The sequence below is a fragment of the Corvus moneduloides genome, chromosome 4, assembly GCF_009650955.1.
Source record: "Corvus moneduloides isolate bCorMon1 chromosome 4, bCorMon1.pri, whole genome shotgun sequence".
Lineage (NCBI taxonomy): Eukaryota > Metazoa > Chordata > Aves > Passeriformes > Corvidae > Corvus > Corvus moneduloides.
In genome coordinates this window covers 72,793,419-72,816,852 of record NC_045479.1, presented here as the reverse complement: position 1 = coordinate 72,816,852, position 23,434 = coordinate 72,793,419, and the positions used below count along the sequence as shown (strand labels likewise).

Below are 23,434 nucleotides of genomic sequence, written 5' to 3'. Positions count from 1 at the left end.
CTCTCTCCCATTAGCAGGAATTTGCCTGCATGGATCCCTCTGCTCTGCTGGCAGAGGAGGAGTCCTGCAGGGAAGACATGAGGAGTTTTTGGCCTTTTTCCTTTCACAGTGGTTTGATGGTGCTGCGAAGGGAACGTGTCGCTGCTGTTAAAGCCACTCACACAGGGACAGAGCGTGAGCTCAGCACATCAAAAGAGAAGTTTTGTAGTCCTGTCAAACAGGGCCACAAATGCTGATGAACTCCTTGTAGCACCTCCTAATTCCAGCTGACAGCGGGGATGAAGTGCAGCAGACACCGACAGAAAACGGGAAAAAAAATCCACATCAGAGCTGACAAAACTGTTCAAAAATGGTTAAAATAAAAGATATGGCACAAATCCTCAGCAGAGTTTCCATTTCTTCCACATCATCCCATTATTGATCAGCTCCAAGAGGATGAAGGTTACCAAGCCCTGTACAGGCTGGGAATTCTGCATCCTTTACTTCCAAAACTCCGATTCCTGCTGGAAATACAGACACACATCAGGTGTGATGGTCACTTCACACCCCTCTCAGTCCTTGTCAGAGAATATTCCAACTTGGGAGAGAAAGGCTTCCAAGTGGCATCACTGGGAAAAAAACTGGAAAAAACTCTGTTTTCTCAAGTTGTATCAATTAAAAAGAATTTAATGATGGCCCAGGGTTCACAAGGCACAGGTTTCGTGCCAGCTGCCAAATATCAAAGTAGGGAACATGTCATTCCCTATCCTGTATTCCCAACCTTTTCCTCTCAGCCTAACACCCAGCAGAGCTGACTTTGACTTTCACAACTCCACCAAACAGCTTTGTGAAATTATTTCTCTCTTCAAGAATTTGGGCACCTTTTTCAGCACCTTCAGCAGACAGTTGAAGATACTTTTAACTCACATGGATTTAATTACTTGAATATTTAGCCAGAGACTCCAAAACCCCTTTAAAACTATAAAATAACTAAATGTGATCAACAATTAAAAGGAAAATCCACCTTAAATGAAGTTCAGAGCAGCTTGATGCTCTACAGCATGGAAAAAAGATGATGAATTTTTTCCTTGCTCATAAACCTGCAAATATTTCATTACAGGAGTTAATATATTTTTTTAAAGTCACCCAAAAGCTCATTGACCTCCTCTGCACTGAACTGAACAAGTGTCTGTGCGCTGCTCAAACAAATAATTTTTATTCTTTCGAACTTCAGCATAAATGTTGAGTGTTTATGAAATGCACTGGATCAACAGCTCCAGGATAAAAAAAGTCTCCAAACAAAAGTTGCTAATGCAGGAGTATTGGAGAAAAATTCTGCTCTGTCACCCTGCTAACAGAATTTAATATAAAATATGGCACAGCTCAGTTAACAAGGTCCATTCCTGGGAAAGAAAATAATCCAATGTCTGTAGCCAGCTCAGCTCTGGAGCTCGTCCAGGTACCTGTTACCACATAATTCAGTTAGTTCTGAACACAGCTCAGCCTGGATCATCCAGTCAAAGAGAAAACAGATCGATCTGGGGCATTTCTACTTCATATTCTTTGTTTTTCAGGATGCCATTGCCATCTCCTGTGGATTGCATGAGATGTCTCTGCACTTCCTGACATGTTTTTTCACCTTTATCAAGGTCATTTCCATCACCCCAAATTCCAAGTGCATCTTCTTAAGAGCTTGAGAAAGGTACCAACTCATTTGCTGTTTGAAATTGCAAGAAAACCTCAATTTTCAGGCAAATTGGAGCAAATCTATGAAACATTTTAATAGAGAGGGAAGGCAGGACATTACAAACCTTCTTGGCAAGGCCAAAATTTAAAGAAATACCTTCCTGCAAAATCAGCTGGTGCCTTCCTAGATCCAGAAAGATGAAACTCTTCCTGGACCATGAACCTCCCCAGAAATTCTCATGCTCTTAGCAGCACATATTTGCAGAAAACACTGTAACACCCTGCTGGATTTATTCCTGCATGTGCTGAGCTCACTTCAAATAACAGGAGGAGAAAAAAGGATCAAGTGACCTACTCTAATTATTTAAATTCCATTTTTAAATGTAAGCATTCTGAGGAGTGGAATTCTCCCTCCTCACTTTCTCCTGCTAGAGACTGAGTGAAACTGTATTTTTTAAAGCTGCAGACAAATCCCTTTTATGACCAATGTTCTCTCGGTGAGATGAGCATTGATGAAACAAACCAGTCAGGAGTCCAAGGGCAGCAGTTCCACACACTTAAGACCATTTAAAAAGAACCACAAAGACTGTCAGGCCCATTATTTGGAGGATGACCACAAAGCCATTAAATATCTGTGGAGACACTTAGTGAAAAACAACTGCTTCAGGTTCAAAACATCACCCGGTGAACTTCCTAAAGGCAACAGCAATTTCAGATACTGCTCTGGCATTCCAACCAGGATTTATGGCTCTCATGCAAGGAGCTGATTTTACTTTCTAAGCATCAACTGTGCCACAAACAGTTCATTCAGCTTTTAGATGCGAAGGTTCAGACCTGTGCTGAGCCACCCAGCAAAAACCCCTTGGGTTCTCCATGAGCAGCGCCATGGAACAGCTTCAGCTGATAGAAAAACCCTTCCCTTGCCAGGAAAAAACCCTTCCCCTTTCCTTTTCCAGGGTTTATTCCCTCTCTCGCCTGCTCCTGTGCCAGCCCTGCCACAGTTCAGGGACCTGAGTGAGCAGAAAAAGCAGCCAGCAGCAAACCCTTGGCCAAATCAGCTCCCTCAAATTAGATTCCTGACAGGAGAATGAGCAGCGCTGCCAGAGCAAAGAAAACATCCTGGGCTGTGGAAAAGGAAGCACTGGGATGACAGCACAGCTGGCAGAGGCTGGGATGGAGCTGAAACCTCCCCACACCTTTCCCATCGAGTAACTGAGACTGCTGAACTGCAGGGGCTTTCCCCTGCTCGCCTGCGTGCCGAAGGGAACCAGTATTTTATGCCATTAATTTGCTTAAAAACCAGAGAGGGACTCAGGTTCCTGCAGCAGAGCCCTGAAATGCATCTCCAAGTGCTCTCCCAGGACTCCTGGACAAGTGTGACACAGCAAACGCATTTTAAATGCAGCGTTTCTGCAAGATCACTTACGCCAGACCCAGCTGTGAGACACAAAATGACCCCATTTCCCTGCTCCCTCCATCAAATGCCATTCCTGTTTTTCAGGAAAGATACGAGGATGGTGGAGCATCCTTAAGAGAGGTTTCTCAATGCACAGTGTCTGAAATCTCCAGCTCTGCAGTAGCACAACAGGAGTGTGTGGGCAGAGAGGAGGCTTCAGTTCCTCCTTCCCCAGTTTCCTTATGTTTTCAGCAATGTTTGGGCTGCTAAATGACACCAATTTTGGAAAACACAGGAAAGCATTAGACAGAAAATCCCCAAAAAAGGAACATATTAGTTGTCAGTGTCTTCTCAGTAGACAGCCCACCAGAGAGCCCGCTGAAGATTTATGTCCCAGAGCATACGTGTGATTTTCCCTCTCTTCTGTGGGAGGATGAAAAATATAGACCCTTAAAAAATTGAGAATCATCAGCTACAAATTCCAGCACTAAGGAAGGAGAGATGATCTCCTCCTTGGAGGCAAACAGCTGCAGCCTGAGCTGTTAACAGGTCATGTCACCAACAGGACAAGTCTTTAGTAGCTTCTCCTGCAGCAGGGTCCTGCACCACTGCCCTGGCTCCTGTCCCTCCAGGCCTTGGCCCCAGTCCCTCTGCAGCTCTCCTGGAGCCCCTTTAGGCCCTGCAAGGGGCTCGCAGCTCTCCCTGGAGCCTTCCCTTCTCCAGGGGAACACCCCCAGCTCTCCCAGCCTGGTACAGAGCAGAGGGGCTCCTCTGGACTCATTCCAACAGCCCTGTATGGTCCAGCACAGACACTGAATTGTCCCAGAGAACCTCAGAATTCCCTCAGTGCTTTATCCTGACCCAATCACTCACGTCAGCACATGGCTGCTGGAACACAGCTCCCAGTTCTCTCCAGCCAAACCCCTGATCCTACAGTACTGAGGCTGGTCAGGAGGATGTTCCACCCACTCGTGCACTGAAGAGCTCGATTAGCTCCACACAAAATGCTGAGTTAAAACTTAAAACAACTTTCACTCCTCTCCTGTTGATGGACCACCATGACCACGGACTACGCTGGCTCTGGGACAAGGAAATCACTTCAAATGGTGTTTTCCTGAACAAGGCTGCTCTAATATTTTGACAAACTGCTTATTTTTGTTTGTTTGTTTTCTAGCACTCCACTACCAACTGGAAAAGGTCACTCTGTCTTCTGTGTTATTCCTCCATTCTCAGAGAAGGTCATTTAATATCTGCATGTTCTGTACCTCAACACTGCGCAGGGCTGAGCCACCTCTCACCCTACACCACAGTGCCTGGTGCAGTTATTAGGGAGCTTTCAGAAATCCAGCTCCAAGAACGAGCTGCAGAAAACAACTCACTGCCCACAAAACCCCATTTCCAGCCCACCACGAGCTGCCATTGTTTTGTACAGACATGCAGAGATAACCCTGCTGTCCCAAATTTCACACGCAGAGATGCACAATGCACCCGTCCAGAACGTTATCCCTGTGAACTGCACCCGTGTGATACTGTTCTGCTGTGGGGATGGAATTCCATTCATTAGGATTTGAAGGAATTCTATCACTTCCCTGAACCACTTCCTCCAAGTTTTCAGCCTCCCCCAACAGCTTTAAACACTTTTAAAACTGAGTTTTCTGCTCCCGCTGCTGCAGACATAAGATCTCCTCTCCAAAAATTATCCTTATTCAGAAAAGCAGGCTAGAAATAATTCAGGCTTTGGGATCAAAGGTTTTCTTCAACTCTAAGGTAAAAACATTTTAAGCCACTTGAGTGGAACTGAGGTACAAACACCCACAAGATTTTGAACAAAGAAATGCAGCATTTCCTCCCTTTCATGCCAGTCAATGCTCATCTCTTACCATAAACCAGCAAGAGATTATGGATCTTAAAGTGTTGCTTTTATGCATTGTAAAAGCTCTTTTGGAAGCTTTTCTGACTCCCCCCAACACCCAAGAGCAATGAAACCTTTTCAGGTGGGTTGTTGTGTTTTTCTTGGCACATCTTTTCCAGACATCTTGGTCAGACATTGTCTCCCCAGCACAGAAACACTTTCACTCCTCACTGCTCACACCTCCACAGGCTTCAAGTTCCATCAACGTTGTTCAGGAACAGCCAATAGAAATCACTCCAAGTTTCACCACACACCAGGACTGAAACCATCCCAAACTCCCACGGAGGATGGGAATATCCAGCCTTGATGTTCTGCTACACTGAAGGAAAAAATCTTGGGAGGATTCTTACTCCAAGCTTTTGTCTTTCTGGAGCAAAGTCTGCAGAACTCAAAGCTTAAAGTTTTTGTGGACCTCATGGATCACAGGAAGGTGGCTGCAGATTCTCCATTCCAAACCCATTCCACATGTCCTTAAATTTAATTCTTCCCTTTTATTCTACACTTCTTTATTCCCATTTCAATTCTGTGACATCCTTTTGTTTAGAAAACCCATCATGAACCACTGGCTGGACATTCCCAAGCAAATTTTTGCAAGAACAGTATTGAAGGGAGGTGGAAGTTTGTGTCATGGAGAAAAGTGATCAAGATTTCTTTAATAATAATTCCTCTAGAAAGACAAATATGTGGGTGAGGAGTCAGTGGAGGGGATTGAGGGCCCACACCTTACATTGATCATGTGCAAGTATTTAAATTCATACCATGCACACAGTTGGGATGTTTTGTGTAAGCAAACAAACTGCATCACTGCACAGCCAAGCAATCCTGCAGAGCAGCAGCTACAAACCAGCCCAAAACTGAAGAAGTGAGTTCGGGCAGGAGGCAGAGAACATTTTCCATCACCGGCCCAGAGCTGGAATGACCACCATGAATCCTTCCACCTCCTATAAATAATGCCTGGCTCACTTCTTTGACCTCCTCTATCACATCCCACATGAAGTTCTACATCTGTGCACTGTGTAAAAAGGTAATCCCCAAATAAATCAATCAATCTAATAAACATGTGTGAGCCTCACAGCAAGAAGGAGAGAACAGACATGTGACAGATGAGAGCTCTGCTGCTTGAGAGAGCCTCAGATCCCCAGGTGAGAGGCACGGCACCCGAACAAAGCCTAAGCAAGGTACAGCTTTAGTCTTTTGCAGTTAAGAGGAAGAATCAAACAAGAGTTTGCTGAAAACACGCTGGCAGCAAGTGTCTCAGCTGCCTATAACCCAGCCATGATGACAGCAGAAGACAAGCCATTAGAGCTGTGACACTTTATAAGACAGGCATGACATGGTAACACAGAACAAAAATGTCACTTTGAAAGCTGCTGATAAATCACTTGGTAGGCAAAAGGAATCAACCTTTCCAAACACCATAAGGATGAATGCACGGGATTTTTCTTGCTGATATTTAAGCTCTTTGGAGTTTTACAATCTGTTGTAAATGTGGCCACTTACCAACAAATCAAGACAAATTCCAGCACTGCTGAATCTCAAGCATGACAGGCATTTACTGGCACGATTATAAAGGCTGCCAACATGAGGGATTCTTACCTGCAGGACATCCTGGATCTTCACCCACACATCCACCATGTCGTAGAGCTTGATCTCCCCGTCGTACTGGCTGCAGGGGGAGGCCACTGTCTGCTGCAGGTGGCCCAGCACCACCGAGTGCGCGGCGGCCACGGCGTTGAACTTGTCAAAGAGCAGCTCCAGCAGCTCCAGCAGCAACCTGGGAAGCACGGGAACAGCTCTGCTCAGCTTCTGGAACATTCCACAGGCACACATCAGAGCAGTGGGACAGGGGACTGTGGTTTTGCGTCCTGTTTTGTGACATGCTGAGGTCACCTGGCTTCAAACCCTCTGTGGACTCATGGTTTCAGCTCAGGCTTGGTACCTGAACACTCCTGAGGATTTTTCTCCTCATTCCCTTCCTTCTACCAGCACTGCCCATTTTTAAAGTGTCCTACTTGGGGCTACAGGGAAGATAAACCCATTAATAACTCCACAGTAATTAAATTGGACTAACATAGTATTAGACACCATTGTGAGATTCCAGGTAGGGCTGCAGGCAAGGAGGGAAACAACCTGGCTCTTCCCCCAGAAGAAAACACAAGTCTCAGGGTAAGAAAAACTGACTTACCCACACAAACAGGATAAAAGGAATTCTTTTTGACTTATTAAAATACTATGGCAGGTTTCAAACAACAGGACATAGCAGAAACCTAAAATATCAGCCCTCATCACTTACCATGATTTTACTGCTGTACTGGTTATAGTTATAACCTCATCTAAATGTACTGCTCTGTACCTGCTCCTATGGTTCCTTACTGCCCAATTATCGTAATTAAAGCACTTTTGCAAGGTCCTGAACAGTTTGTGACGAGGCAATGCCATCCCACTTTCTACCATTTGAGAACAGAAAAATTCCGATGGAGTTCACTGCCGTTTAATGAGCAACTCCAGTCCCCACGTAACCCCACCAAAACGTGACGATAACACTTCCCAAATCCATATGTTAGGCACTTCTAGCTCTGACAGACAGGCTCCATCACATTTCCTGCAGCAGCTTTGGAGCCACCACATGCTCTGAGTCTGCCCAGCAGAAGCTGCGATCCCCAGGGCAGGACACAGGATCGGCAGCGGAGCTGGAGCTGGAGCTGCTCCCACTCCTTCTCCAGCACACTTCAGTGTTCACAGAAACAGGGAATGGGTTTGGGGAGACCCTCAAGATCGTTCCTTTGCACCATCCCAGGCTGCTCCAAGCCCCAGTGTCCAGCCTGGCCTTGGACACTTCCAGGGATCCAGGGGCAGCCCCAGCTGCTCTGGGAATTCCATCCCAGCCCCTGCCCACCCTCCCAGCCAGCAATTCCCAATTCCCAGTCTCCCATCCAGCCCTGCCCTCTGGCACTGGGAAGCCATTCCCTGGCTCCTGGCCCTCCATGCCTTGGCCCCAGTCCCTCTGCAGCTCTCCTGGAGCCCCTTTAGGCCCTGCAAGGGGCTCTCAGCTCTCCCTGGAGCCTTCTCCTCTCCAGGGGAACATTCCCAGCTCTCCCAGCCTGGCTCCAGCTCTCTTGAATAAATTTGTGCCCTCCTCGACTCAAAAATAAAGAGCCACTGGAACCAAGACACCTATGTAAACAAAACCCAATAAACTTTAGCCCTTTTCTCCATATTTCAGGATAGCAGCAAATGCTAAAGAACTGACATTACAGAACCAAATTAATTCCCTACCACTGAGAAAATGTTATCAGTGCCAGCCCAACTTCCAGCAACATCCCATGGCAAGCAAGAGCTCAGGTATCCCTACACCTCCTTGCTGGCCCAGCAAAGAGCAGTTGTGCAGAACTGAACTACCCGGAGAGTTGGACAAATTCACTTTATTCTCACTAAACGAGCCTGACCTCACATTACCAACTTGTTTATGGAGCCATTACTAAAACAATATTACACTGATCAGATCCTTTTGTTCGAAATTCCAGTGTCTCCCTACTCCCACATTCCAGACTGATGGACACGAAACCCCCCAGATCCACACTCCACTGTCAGCAGCTGCCACCCCAGTCCATTTTCCTTATCTCCCTGTTTTCAGCTTAGCCAGCACCTCTTATCTTAATTTTTCCTTTCTCTGAAAGTCCTATAGATCTGTCAGGTCATTTTGGAAAGAAGGTGACCCAAAAGAGGCACAGGCAACGAGACAAAACCCATCAGATCATCTGACCTGGATGGGGTTGGAGCAGCGAGTGCCCTCAGCTGAACAGGGACACGCAATGACAGGAGCCTGGCTCAGGCAATTTGTCACAGCCACCCCGTAACCCCTGCACCCAGAGAGAGGGGAAATGTGCTGGGGACAGTGACACACACCCAGAAGGGACTTCCAGTGTCCAGGCAATAATGGGAATGAAGTGATGCACAGTGACTGCTGCCACCTGAGCAAGGACATTAATGACAATTCAGGCGTTCCAGCAGCGATGATGTCTGTGCCTGGTCAGAGGGGTGGCCTGGACATAATTCCTGTGGTTATTTCAAAGCCTGGAGATGAGGTCAAAAGTCAAAATATAATATGGACATGTAGGGAAAAGCACATGGAATCCAAGTGATAGGATTTAGGAGCAAAATTGTCAACGCCCCATCTCTTTTTGGACTGGATTTTGAATATTTCCTTACCAAAATGTCCCATAAATCTGTCCCTCAAGTAGGCATCCATCCACATTGTTATTCTGGAGTCCAAACTCTTCCGAAATTGAGGACAGCCCCAAAGGTTTGTGTGGCAGCACCCCAAGGTAACTCAGCACGGCCTCTTCTGGGACACTTTGCCCCCCACAACCCCAGATAAGGACTTCTAAACACAAAGGTGTGACTAATGAGCCGCTAATCAAGGATAAAGCAGCAGCAATTCCTATATTTAAGCCTTTATGCACAAACTTCTTTCAAGCACAGAGATCTAAAAATGTTAGATGGTTTTCCTGGACTTTAAAATGGTCCACTTAAAGCTGAGCTCAGCTAAAATGTGGTGAGATTCAGGCAAAGTTTTCAAAGTTATCTTCTCCCAGGGACAAGGAACTACCTGGAACCTGCTCCTGCCCTTCCTGAAGCTCTGAGGATCTGAGAGAGCACCCAAAGGTGCACGAGAGACAGCATTACTCTCTGGGAGCCGATTGCTTTAGAGTCATCACAAACCAGAAACATCTTGAGTTTAAAAACTTGGCAGTAATTAACTGTATTTTTATACACAAGTGTAAAAGGTGGCTGCAGAAAACTACATGGGAAAGCTGACTACAGAAGGAAGGAAAAGAGAGTTAAATTTAAAAACTAAGAATGAGATCAGCAGTGGCTGTTATCAGTCCTGCAGCTTTTCTGGCCAGGTTGTACGAATCATTTCTCTCTTGTACAACAGGAGGGACTCTAAATAATTGTTGCATGGGGTCTCAAAAGGAATTACACCAAAATTTCCCCAAGTAGGTCATCAGCCTCATCCTCAGTCAGAATGGTTCAGGTTGGAAGGGACTTCAAGGATCACCTGACAGCCTAATGAACACTTCAGCAGTTCTGGGCACTGCATTGTGCTCAAATCTGGGGTCTTACAGAGCTCTGTTGAAGCAGCAGGGCCTTGTTGTTGAGATTTATCTCCCCCCTGACAGCAGGAAAGTCTCTGAGCTTTGATTTAAACCTGAAGCTAATTTAAGGGGCGGGTACACCCTTCTGTACTGTAATTTATTCTTTTCAATACAAATTAATTCACCTGCTTGCTGTAAACTTCACTTGTGATTTAGGTTTAGAACCGGTTCTAATTACCTCTGTATTCAACAAGAATTCAAGACACTTTCCATGGCTCTAGAATATGAGCATCTTAAGGCTCTCAGTCTCCTACAGATGCCAAAACCCATTAAACCTTTCTGTGCCTTACTCAACCCTCTGGGCAGGTTAATGGCATTGATATATGATCTGATCCAATTTATCAATTCCAACAGACAACCAGGAGCCACACAACCTCTCCAGAGTGATTCATAAAACAAGTATCAAGAATATGCTACACTCTTGGCATCAGAAACTAAAATTCTGCCTTCTGACCCACCTAAAAAAAGCTCATTTTCACTGAGTTATCAGCACTGTAACTCTACAAATTCTTCAAAACATAATTGTTTCCACAGCAGTGCTAATGAGAGGAATTAAAAAAGAAGTCTTTATCAAGCTAATGTTTTCCTTGGGAGCGATTTCCCACTACAAATATTACACATAATGAAGACACACTCTTTACTTTTCTGTCATCAATTCCCTTTGGACAATGATCACGACAATGTGGAGTGCCACAGATGAGTATTTCAGCTTGAAGGGATTCCTACTGGAATACTTTTTTTTTTTCCAAAGGCCAGTTCCAGTGAATTCTGAGGAGCAGCACAAACACAGTGCTCAGTTGGCTTCCACACCTTGCTATTAACGTCAATGGGGCCGCAAAACAATTAGAGACTTGGCCATACATTTGTGGTATAATTAGTTCCATACATGATTTCAAAGCTTTGCACCTGCATCAGCTTAATTGGACTCTGCTACAGTCGAAATCACCGAGCTGAATTTTCTCATTTCAAGTCTTATTATCAATTAGGACTTTTTTTGCAGCAATCAAGGGCTGCCAGTTGAAATATCCTTACCTAGGCTGATTTTCCTGGGAAATATTCTCCCCTCTCTGGTAACCATTGTCAGCCACCTGAGTGGTGGAGCGCTTCACAATCTGCTTGAGCTCCTGTTCCAAGCGATCCTGGATGGCTTTCACCGTTTCTGGGATTTTCTTCAGCTTGGCCAGCCCTTTGATGAGTATTCCCATGAAGACAGTGCTGTTCTCCTCTGGATCCAGGTCCGTGTCTTCTTTGATTTCCAGAAGGCTTGAGTCTCGCACTGCAATGGATTTAAAAAGGCTTAATCCCAGATTTAAACCATTAAACCCAACATCAGCACCCTGAAGAAGCACGAGAACTCCTCTGGCTTCACAGAACTCCCAGCACGTGAAGCAACCAAGGATAAAAGGAAACCAGAAACACTTGGATTTTGGGGGGAAAGCCGTGGATATTTCTGTTTGCTTGGGGGCTTCCCTAGACATAAATACAGCAGCCTGCACACTGGATTGATTTAGGAACAATTCATGGTGTAAATTCCGTGTTAGGAAACAGAGGAAGTCTGGTACAACTAACATACTCATAAATGGGAAAGTACAATATCCCTACAAATCCCTTGAATGTGTTTCAAGGAGCTAAAACCCCCTCAGTTTCATCCCCAGCTGTTTTTCCTTGCTATTTCCTTCACCAGAGAGGAATTTTCATTACAAACAGTATCAAGCTTAAGAGACTGCTGATGAATTCAGCAAAGTTTATGCTGCCGAAGTGACTGATTGTTTGATTTTATCTTTTTCTGCTTTATTACGTCTGTCAAGGGGTTGATGAAGTTACTCAAATCTTCCAGCAAGGCTTCTAGAAGGGAAAAGTGAGAAGAATTAGAGAGGATACTGCAGACATGGTCTTGAAGTAACAGGGATTGCACAGGGAGAAATCCTGTTGCTAAGCGACAGGGGATGGGAAAGCAAGAGAGACTCTGCTTGTTTTAAGTAGGTTCATTAAGCAACATTTCTTAATTTACAGATAACACCCAGCACCAACAAAAGCGTGGCTCTGTTAAAGACTGGGTGAAACATTTAATAAATATATTTAAACACTTCTGTGAAGTAAGTGTCTTCAAGGCAAACTGAATTAAAAGCATGCTGGAAGATCTACAGCCACCCTGTGCCATGCACCACGCCAGATCCTTGGATCAAAATTAAAACCCAAAGGCTGTTCCAACTGACTGGGGCTGAGCTCTGAAAAGGCTGGTGGGTGACAGATGACTCCCATGGTTTCAACTCCTCGACAGATTTTTTTTACTTCAGAACTTTTCCAAGAAGCTGAAGAAATGTCAAAAGATCCAGCAGAAGGACGTAAGGAACATGGCAGGAGTGAGGGATGGCACGTCACAGGGAGCTGTCTGAAGCTGGGACTCTGAACAGAGGAGCAGCAGCAGCACTAAGTCAGGGCAAGATCAAGAAAACAATGGCCCAAGGATGGTGCCAGTTTATAAATGAAATCATGATAAATGATTAACCCTCCTCTCAGTGCCAAGTTTACACCAGCCTCAGGCTCAGTCAATCAAGAGGCTCCTTTTTTCCAGCAATGTGATCCCAAACTCTGCACCTCTGTATCAAACCAAGCTCACTGCACACATGGTCTCACATGTGAACACAGAGCACCAGGGGAGAGCGAGGTGAGAGTGGATCCTGCTCTGGAGCCAGGCTGGGAGAGCTGGGGGTGCTCACCTGGAGAAGGGAAGGATCCAGGGAGACCTTGGAGCCCCTTGCAGCACCTAAAGGGGCTCCAGGAGAGCTGCAGAGGGACTGGGGCCAAGGCATGGAGGGCCAGGAGGCAGGGAATGGCTTCCCAGTGCCAGAGGGCAGGGCTGGATGGGAGATTGGGAATTGGGAATTGCTGGCTGGGAGGGTGGGGAGGGGCTGGAATGGAATTCCCAGAGATCCCCTGGATCCCTGGCAGTGCCCAAGGCCAGGCTGGACATTGGGGCTGGGAGCAGCCTGGGACAGTGGGAGGTGTCCCTGCCCATGGCAGGGGGCTTGAACTGGATGAGCTTTAAAAAGACCCCTCCAACTCCAAACCATTCCATGGTCCCATGATGACGAACATCAAGGAAGATCAAACAGTGCTTTTTTCTCTCTCACAAACACTTTTCTCAATTAAATGTGAGCAAGTTACAGAACAAGTAACTAGAAACGCCCAGAATGCATTTATTTAAAAAAAAAAAAAAAAAAAAAAAGCAGCAAAACCAGCAAGGCTAATATAAAGACATTTCAAACACCAATTGGAATTTAACAACTGGATGCAAACCTATTCCTGCTCAAAGCTCTGCTCCATCACAGACCTTTCATCCCACGGAGCTGCAAAGCCCTTTGTGGCTGCAGTCCTGGTCTCTGCCCACGCTGTTATTGTTATTTGTTATTCTCCAAAGCCCACAGCAAAACTCAAGCACAGACACAGAAAATGAGCTGTGAACAGACAGCACTGGAAATGCTACAGGAAGAAAGGTTTAACCTATTCTTTTTAAAAAAAACCCCTAAATATCTTGTTTCTCTGAGTTCAATGCAGATATTTCCCAGCCTAAGCAGCCTCTCAGAGACCAGGTCCCTGTTATGAGGCTGCAGCCCTTTGTAGGCAGCTTGTAAATTATTCTTAATATCACACAATGAACACCCCAAAGGGAGGAAATGGAGCTGTAGCCAAATGTGAGGACAGCATTTAAGAGGAGTAAAAGCAGCAATCTTGCTGAGAACTCTGCCAGCACACTGAGACAAACACTCTTCCATTTTCAAAAGAGCAAACCAATTTCCAGCACCCTCAAACAGGAAGGACATTGATTTACATCTCTTACAAACAAGAGCAGAGTGAGCAATTCGATATCTGGGAGCTGCACACAGGTCTGGAAGCTCTGTTAGATCTGGTTGTTTGATGAAACAGTGGGAAACCTGTTTTCAGTGTGTTCCCTGCACATTAAACAGGAGCCCTGGGTAGCTCTGGGGGCCCATTTATCTGCGAGATCTGACAAGATCCCAACCCTGGGTAACTGAGGGTGTTCTTTTCTTGTGTCTTCAACACTTCAAACGCCCTCTCCTGCCATTTAATGTCATCAAGGGGCTGTTTGACCACAAAGCTTTGGCCCAAGAAGGAGCTCCTCCTGTCCCTTTCCTCTTCCAGGAAGGCATTAAAGGACACAGGCATTTACTAAGGAGTTCACCCGGAAAACTGCAGCCCCACATGCTGCTCCCTGTGGGCAGAGGAGTCCATGGGTGAGGAAAGCTGTCCCTAGAGATCAGCTCTCAGAAGTGAGAGCTTTGTCTGCATTTACTCCTAAACTGGGAATATGAATAACTTTGTTATTCTTTGGGATCAAGAAGTTATTCCTAGCTTTGATTCTTGGAAGGAAGGAGATGGGAGAGCAGATCTGCCACCCTGGACTGCTGGAAGGCAGACTTGGGCTTGTCCAGGAGCCTGGCTGAGACTCCCTTGGGAGCCTCTCCTTGGGGGTAGAGGAGCCCAGGAAGGCTGGACATCCTCCAGGAAGGAAATCCTAAAGGCACAGGAGCAGGCTGTCCCCATGAGCCAAGGGATGAGCAGGTAGGAAGAAAACCAACCTGGCTGGACAGAGAGCTTTGACTGGAATTCAGGGGAAAAGGAGAGTTTCTGGCCTTTGGAAGAAGCAGAAGGCAGCCCAGGAGGAATAGAAGGATGTTGTGAGGTTGTGAAGGGAGAACATGAGAAGGGCCAAAGCCCAGCTAGAACTAAACCTGGTCACTGCTATAAAGGACAATAAAAATGTTTCCATAAATACATCAGCAAGCAAAGGTGGGCCAGGGAGAATCTCCATCCTTTGCTGGATGTGGTGGAAATAGTGCCAAAAGGAAGAGCCTGAGGTGCCAAATGCCTTCTCTGTCTTTAACAGCAACACCAGTTGTTCTCGGGGTGCCCAGGGGAAGGCAGGGATGGGGAGCAGAATGAAGCCCCAGAATCCAAGGGGAATGGTCAGTCCCCACCACTTGGACACTCACGGGTCCATGGGGGAGATAGGATCCACCCAAGAGCTCTGCAGAGCTTTTCCACCCTCCAGCAGATCAACTCCCACCCAAGCCACAGTGTCACCGCTGAGGGTGCCCTCATCCAGGTCACTGACAAAGATGTCAAACAGCTTTCTCCAGGAGAATGTTTTGGGAAACAAAGGCTTTACTAAAGTCCAGGTAGACCTGACACATCCACAGCCTTTCCCTCATGCTCCAAGGGGGTCACTTTGTCCACAGAAGATCAGGTTGGCCAAGCAGGGCTTGCCTTTCCTAAACCCACTCTGACTGGGCTGATCCTCTTGTCCTAACCAAGTCTGCAAACCTCTTGTGAAGCAGAGGAGTTAAATACATCTTTATCAAAAAGCCTCCTAACACAACAGCTTAAAGGAATGATGATTTTGCCACATTCTCGAATAAATTTGCAGCCATTTTCACAAATTTTTCATCACCAAACCATTTTTCATCTGAAAATGCACAACTCTGTGTTGAGGCAGGCAAAAGTTGAGCCGTGGATTAAACCCCTAAAAGCTGAACCATGTGCACCACTGATTCCCCCACCTCTGGAGTCCCAGAGGGGGGAGCTTCCCTGATTCCTGCTGTGATGATGCCCTACAAAAACATCTGTTCCAGCTGGAACTCATTTGCTCAGTGTTGTCTTTTCCCAAGGAACCAACCTGCTGCAAGCAGTTTTTTAATAGCTCCAGTCTGATCCCCAAAAAGCCAACTTTGGGAACTCATTTAAGCAAAGCAGCTGAAAAAAAGGCTCTTGGGTCTTGTTTTTCATTCCAGTGAACGGCCAAAATTTGCTGCTCCTCATTACTGAAGGTTTCATTATCCACGGGCTTTTATGGGAATCTAGTAAAATTTAATGTACTATTTTCCATGATCTATGTCCTTCTGGTGATATCCTTTGTACCTTCAATCCTTCCAGAGAAAAGCACAGGAGTTCCTGGTGGCCCAAAGGCGTAATTTCAGATTTGAAGGAACATCACTTGCTAATTCCTGGTGCTGAATCCTTGTTCTGACCCGTGCATGGAGCAACAAAGGGGCAGCTCCTGCAGAAACGGGTCCTTGAAGATTTTGGGAATGTTCTGCTCTGCTTTGCTACCAAATCCTAAAGAAAGCCACTTCAAAATCCTCCTAATCAATAAAAGCATGAAAATCAAGTCTCCATATAAAAATATAAGCGCACTGTAGGCAAATATCTGATGTTGGACTGTACACAGAACAATGGATGAAATTATACAGAAACAGCAATTATGTGTTACTCTCCTGGCTTTCACCACATGGATCTAAAATCTCCTTGATTTTTTTTTTCCCCTTTCCCTCCTCCAAACACATCCCCAGATCATTAAATTTTAAGAACAAATGATAAAGGCAAATCAGCCAGCTGGTGTCAGATCCTCAGGTGAGGTTCATAAGAAGAGAAGAAATCTTCTGAAGATTTACTGAGCTCGTTTGAAGTAGAAGCACCTGTGACTATGAGGTAGCACAATGGCATGTTTTAGATTCACCTTGAGAATTGGACATTCCAAGCTCTGGCTCCTGCAGGGATTTTGCAGGAGCAGGTTTGAAGGTATCCAAATGTTGTCACCTACACAGAAGTCCCTGGTTCTTGAAGAAAGAGAGCCAGGAGCAGTACCTGGACCTGACCTTAGGACCACCACACTGCCTGGCCCTCAAAACTCCATTTTTCTCCCAGTGCTCAAAACCAAAATATCACTGAAATAAATTAACAATTCAGCATAAAATCTACATATGCCACCCACAGCAGTATTTATTGTCACTACCAGCTCATCCTCTGCTGGATTTCTAAGAAGTATTATCGCAAATTTCCCAGGAAAAGGCATTTTTGTGGTTGCTGTGAATCAGGCGAGCACATGTTAGAGTTCCAGGAAGAGCCTGGCAAAGCAGGAACCTTCCGAAATACCCTTCGGAGTACAGAAAGTTCAAGCAGAGAAATATAATTTAAAAGTGAATTTATTTCTCTGAACCGGCATGAAGGGAAAGTGTTACTGGTGAACTGCCACATCTCCAATCCTCAGGTGAGCATTACTGAAGGGTTTGTTTATTTTATGTGTGGCAGGAACAGCTTTAATTTCCTTATAAAGATTCTACAGCACAAAGTAACCTCTCCTCCGGGAAGGGAGTGCAGGAAGGACTCCAAATTTTGGCATTTTTGCTGGGATGGGATGAATGAGCGAGTGCTTTAGAATGACATCCATTAATATGCACAGCCACTTTGGTTTATCAATAAAAAGCCAAAGAACTTAAGAGACTAAAGGTAGAAACAGCTTTTCTTATGCATACACATAAGTTTTAAATTCTCTGGTACTTGTGCAGTCCTGGAAAAGGCTACTTTTAAATAAAATTACACTGAAAAAATCTACATAAGTACATTGTGCACTTGAAGCAGAACCATATGCATATTTCATGCTGATCAAATGTTTTCTGTTAGAATCCACATCTTTGCCAGGCTGAGGGACACTTGCCCAGCACTTCACTGAGTGAAGATACAGAGCACAAGGAGGAGCCAAGGAAGAGATTTTCTGGTGCGTTGGGCGTGAAGAGCAAGAGGAGATCTGCAAAAACAGGATCATAAGGGGCATCTCCTGCTCTATTCCCCATCAGCTCCATGACTTCAGACCTTTTGGGTTTTTTACTCTAGAGAGGACCAATATTTCAGGGGGGAAAATAGCAGACACTCTACAAATCATTATAAAAGAAGTATTTTAACATTTAGAGGGACTGGAAGTAGATGGTCTTTTAGGTGCCTTCCAACCCAAACCATTCTATTTCCAGTAGTAAAGCTGGGATTCATGTTTTTGTGGTTTATTTTCTCAATTCCTCAAAATCCTGTGATCTTTTGTAGGAAAACTGAACTGAACTTCTCACTGATCACAGAGTAGAACAGGAATGCTGAAGTTTTTCCCTCAGAACTTTCATACGGTTCTTCTCTTCCAGCTTTCGAGTGACCAAGCTGCAGTTTCCAGCTCTGAAAGTTTGTGACTCCTCACAAACCTCCAGGACACAGAAGAACAGCCCCAGGCTCCAAGAGCAGCCAGCCTGGCAGGAGCAGAGCTGAAGAACAAAGCCCCTACAGGAGCAGAAGATAAGAGTAATCAAATGGAAGAATCTCTGAGGCAACTTCGACAAAACTAGAAACAAAAGGACAAAGGAATTAATATGGCTGAGAAGAGAAGGAAAGAGTCTCTGCATTTGAGGAATACTGAAATAATCAGGTTTGAAAGGGGGGAAGAGGCTGTAGGTCACTTCTGTATTATTCATCAAGGACAACCCCACTTATTAATCTTCTGAAACAATACAAAGATTAATTTCCCCTCTCTGCAGCCCTTGCAAAGCCTCTGACAAAAGCACCAGAGAAAGAGTTTTCCTCAGTGTTTGCTGCAGTAACACAAATAAACGATCAGCCCCAGATTATTCCTGTGTACAGACAGACCTTTACTCAAAGTTACAAAGCTCCCACATGGAAAAGATTTGACCTTTTGGCTCCAGCACAATAAAAAACTTCAGTAATATCTACACAAACCTGGCTGCCTGCAGTAAATAATGTTGAGGAAACCTCCACACGGAATGAACCCACTGCAAATCTCTGCTACTCAAGATATCAAGAACACAATCAAGGTGAGAACAGGCACAGAAAACTGAAGCTGGTGGGGGTTAGGAGAGGCAAAAGATGATTTTCCAAGAGAAAAAAAAAAGCAAGTTCTGCCTCTGGACACAACACCCCCTCGTTTTGTGACACTGCACCAATCGCTTCCCAAGTTTTTGTCTCCCCTGAGCCACGAGGGGATGATTTGCCTCCTCCTACTCCAGCAAAATCAGCTGAAGATCTACAAATGAATATATATGGCTGAAATACTCACTGCTGGAGCTTCCAGGAGTGCTGAACTGGGAAGTCTCAAGGAATTTCCGAGGTGTAGATAAATTAGTGACATCCATCAGAGGCACAGGAGAGGCATCTTTCACAAGGGACCTGTGTGAGGGGAGAGAATTAAAGCAAGCAGTTCATTATTATTTACAATCTTTGCTCACAACAAATAATCCACCTACTCCTTACATTTTAAGCCTAAGAAATAGATGTGCCCATTTCCATGCCTTCTGTTAACTTAATCCTCCAAACTTCTTTACTCCCACCAGAAACCCTCTTCCCTGCCCTTCACATTCCTGCTGGGAGCACACCTATGTGCATCCCTTCCCAAATGAACCTCCTTACTCAGAAATGAAAAGATTTTCCACTTGGCCATTTTCATCATAAATTCACATTGTAGTAATTGCTAAAAACGTGTCACACTGTCCCAGCTGCTGGACATGGCAGGGGGACACAAGCAAGAAATCATTTTTAGGAGAAAGAAATGAGGAAGTCTCCTACAGTGGAGCTCAGGATGTTTGCTTAGAGGCCAAAATGCTCACAGAAACCTGCAAAAACAAGGGTTAGGCTTGGTGTCCCACAGAAGAATCACCCAAAACAACAAGCCACCCTTGCTGCAAGAGTTCCTGTTATCAAATACCCACAAAGTGCAACAGGGAATGTGAGAAAAGAGAACCCAGACCAAGAGAAAGGCAGCCAAACAAAAGTGCAGCTAATTAGCAGTCCCCCAGTCTGAGTACACCAAAGCTTTGTGGCTGTTTTTAATTAACGAGATGAGTAAGGAAGAGACTGATGACTTACTAGCAGTCCTCCTTCCTAGAAATTCCAATTGTAATCAATCCTTTATTTTAAACATTCATTTAATGCAACTGACCATCTTGCATTTTTGGCAGGCAGATTTTTATTCCTTGTCACAATAAAATGCTCATTTCTCTTTTCTCTGCATCTCTATCAAGTGCTGGCTCCATCTCTCCTACTCTGCAAAAATTATCTCCCAACACAGTGTCTCTCTTTTCCAGCCACCTTCTTCCTTCCCTCCAACAATTCAAATTTAGAATTTGCAAAATCAGGGAAAAATAGCCTATAATTAATTGAATTTCCACTGACTACAGGCACCAACCAGGTAAGAAGTTTCAACACCTTTAAAACACCTTGGAAACACATCAAAACCAAGACATTTCAGCTCAGAGACTTCAATACTGTGGCCTCCATCTCATCACCTTATGGGTGGTTGGAAGGCTTTTAAAACTTGGTTATTTCTTAGAAAATGAGCAGGCTTTCCTTGACCTGAGCCTCATGATCATAACATTTGTAGGAAAGGGATAACATCAGGCATGGGAAAGAATGCCCAAAGGAGCTGTGGGAAGCAGCAAAACCCCGAGAGAAGCGAACAGGCTCGAAGGTGCATCAACAAATCTTGAGTTTTCCTGCTCTCCACAGCCACAATCCTGAGGGATTTCCACGCCAGAAGTGCAAGGCTGGGGTGCAAGCTGCTGTCTCTGTGCCATGTTTGTGGCTGGGAACGGGGAGTGCTGCCCCACCCGAGCCTGGCTCTGTCCTTGCTGCGCTGCCCCACGCGGTTGGTGGATTTGATGTAGAGGTGCCGGTGCAATTCGTCGATCAGCACCAGGTGCAGGTTCATCTTCTTGCTGTGCAGCTCCAGCCTCAGGTCACTCAGCCCCTCCACCTGCAGGAGGGGACCCTCCAAGGAATCCACTGCTGACACCTGGGGGGGCAAACAGGGGATAACTTTTAGACATCAATTCTTTCAAACCTCACCGTCAATTCAATCAACTCTTGCAATTTTCCTCTTGTTTTAGGGGTTTGTCTGAATACCAGGATGATTCTATGCTTAAAACCCTTCTAAAGAAGAAAATCTTGAAGTAATATTTCTTTATGTCTATTCCCAAACGAATTATATAGAAGGGTCCAACATCCAAATAATTCAGATTTAATGCGCAGCCTTCAAATGTTTTGAGCATATGCAAAAAACAAGTCAGCGAAAGCACAGTTCTTTAATAAAAATCAAAGCATGGTTTATCCCCAAATAAGAGGATTATTGAGTAGAAAAGTGTTAGAAGAAGATAGTGACAATGATGTTTGATGGTTGTTATTCTTTCCATTACAGAAACACCAAAAATACCCATTATTCCTAATTCTACAAATGGGGACAAAACGCCTTAAATTTAATTTGCTTAAAGTCATGACAAAAAAGCTTGGGAGGCCTCATCCTTTAGGCTGCACAAGGGTTACGTCCTGTGGCTACACCATCTGAGTATCTGAAATAATGACCAGCTGACATCCCATGAGCACTAAAACGAGGCTCAATTGCCTTTTCTATCCGAAAAACAAACATGGACAAAACCCAAGCATGGACAAAACCCACCAGGAATGACAAACTGGTGCCTAAAAGTGACACCCTCACTGTGCATCCCTCCCAGTTTGGATGGGTTTCTATTTAACAGCGATTTCCAGTTGCTAATAAATAACTAAAGGCATCCCTCTGCAGCTTCCAAACTCTCAGTGCTGATGTTGTAAGAAACTGGCAATAGCGTGTTTGGCATGCAGAGTTTTAAAATAAAATTTAAAAACCCATTCCCTGCTAACTGAGGATGCTGTCAGTGAAATAAGACATTTGCTTGCACTTCAGGATCTCGGTTCGGAACAAACCTGTCAGCCAAACATTAAAAATTAAAAGCAAAGATACAGCGAGCAGACAGCCCAGCCAAGGGCTGCTCCCTCAGTACCAGTAAATATTAACTCTGCTGAAAGAACATCCATCACCAGTGTATTCCTCTGCTGGCCTCCAACTCCAGGAAAAAACTGGAATATCCATGGGACATCCAAGCTTTTTAAATTCATTTTTAAATCTCCTCACTTGCCACACAACACTGTCCATCCTCCTCCTTCCCAGTATCCATCTGGGAACAGTCAGGGAAGTCTGGCCATCACACACCACAAAACCACCCCGAAGATGAAGGGAAAACCCAAATTCCTTCTCCCCAGAGGAGGTGGCAGAGCACACACAAGGGGAGCAGCTCAGCAGGCACCACGTGGGAAACTCTGGCAGGAGTGGAAGTGTTAATTCTTCCCTTCCTCCTTTGGCAGGTGGAGCTGTCCCCCAAATCTTCCCATTCCAAAGGCACTTGAACCCCCCCAAAATCGCTTTGGGGAGCTGCTACTGCCCTGGGAGCTGTGCCAAAAATCCCACCAGAGCAAGGAGAAGGAGCAGGAGCAACATCTGTCACACTGGGAAGCCGAGAGATGAAAAAGCAGCCAGAGAAGAAGTGAAATCAAGAGTGAAGTGACACTAAAAAACTTCCAAGACATCCAGGAAAAGTTTTCTCTGAAACGCAAGGAAGGGGAATTGAAACTTTCCACTCAGATCTTTCAGCTCTGGTTTTGTCTTGCCAGTTCCTAAAGAGTTCACTGCTCACAGAAAATAATTATTAAGGCCAAAATACAGCTCCAAAGCACATCTTTTAAGGAAAAAAATGGAATAATCAACCCTTTATTACACATTGAAAAAAAAAAAAGGTTTAATCCATGTTCATGGAAATCAAAGGAAGGTCTCCAGTTGGTTTAGATGGCAACAAATATAAAAATTATGTTAAAAAACTAACCAAACGTTTTTCCTTTCTGCAGCTTTGCTTCCAGATAGATGATTTAGGTCCTGGCAACAAAGCAGCACCCAAGATTCTATTCCAGAATAAAAAAATATGAGATTAAAACCTTTGTGTGCTGGATAAGGCACCCCAGAACAGAGTAAGCAACCAAAAGGAAGCAAAGACACCAATAAAAAATGCACAGAATTAAATATACAGTAAAGGCAGATCAGTAATGGAACTTTAGCAGAAACTTTTTTGTCTTTATGCCCCCACTCAGCTCCTAACACACCAAAACTTGGATTATGCAAGAGATGCCAATCAGCTTTCCCTGGTTTTTAACACTCCCATCACCTGCTAGGTGCATCCAAAAGGAGTAAAAGATGTGGAATTGGATAGAGAGGGGAAGAGTTATCCAGCAAGCCTCCAGTTAATATCGATGATGGAAAAGCAGCCCAAGAAAACCTGGAAATGAGATGGACAGAAGAACTACAAGTGGTTCAAGGGTCCAGAAAAAGCAGCTGATGGTCCTTCCTGGCTCTTTTTTTCCACACACACGGCTCAGTTAAATGGAAATAAAGTGACTTTTGTTTGTTTTTCTGCAGGGGGATCATGGCATTGTGTTGGACTAGCTGGACACAAAGGTAATTACAGGTAAAAGAGCTCCCCCACGTTATTCTTTTGGCAGGGGCTGGGGTGTAGAGAAGAGCCACAGTAACACAAAACAGCTGGAAAGAGAATCGACAACAAACAAATTGTTATTCTTCTGGAAAATCTGCTT

The 23,434-nt window shown here is 44.9% G+C and overlaps 1 protein-coding gene across 3 annotated transcripts in view; it reads right to left on the bottom strand.

Moving 5' to 3' along the window:
* The window catches only part of EXOC4 (exocyst complex component 4), a 294,852-nt gene that overhangs the window by 234,676 nt on the left and 36,742 nt on the right, over positions 1-23,434 (bottom strand). For all 3 annotated transcript variants that reach the window (XM_032106112.1, XM_032106115.1, XM_032106116.1), the window contains 4 exons: positions 20,590-20,774; positions 19,044-19,153; positions 11,165-11,408; positions 6,570-6,747 (listed from right to left, as the gene is read on the bottom strand). In XM_032106112.1, coding sequence (XP_031962003.1) covers positions 6,570-6,747; positions 11,165-11,408; positions 19,044-19,153; positions 20,590-20,774 — 717 coding nt within the window. The remainder of the gene's footprint in view (positions 1-6,569; positions 6,748-11,164; positions 11,409-19,043; positions 19,154-20,589; positions 20,775-23,434) is intronic.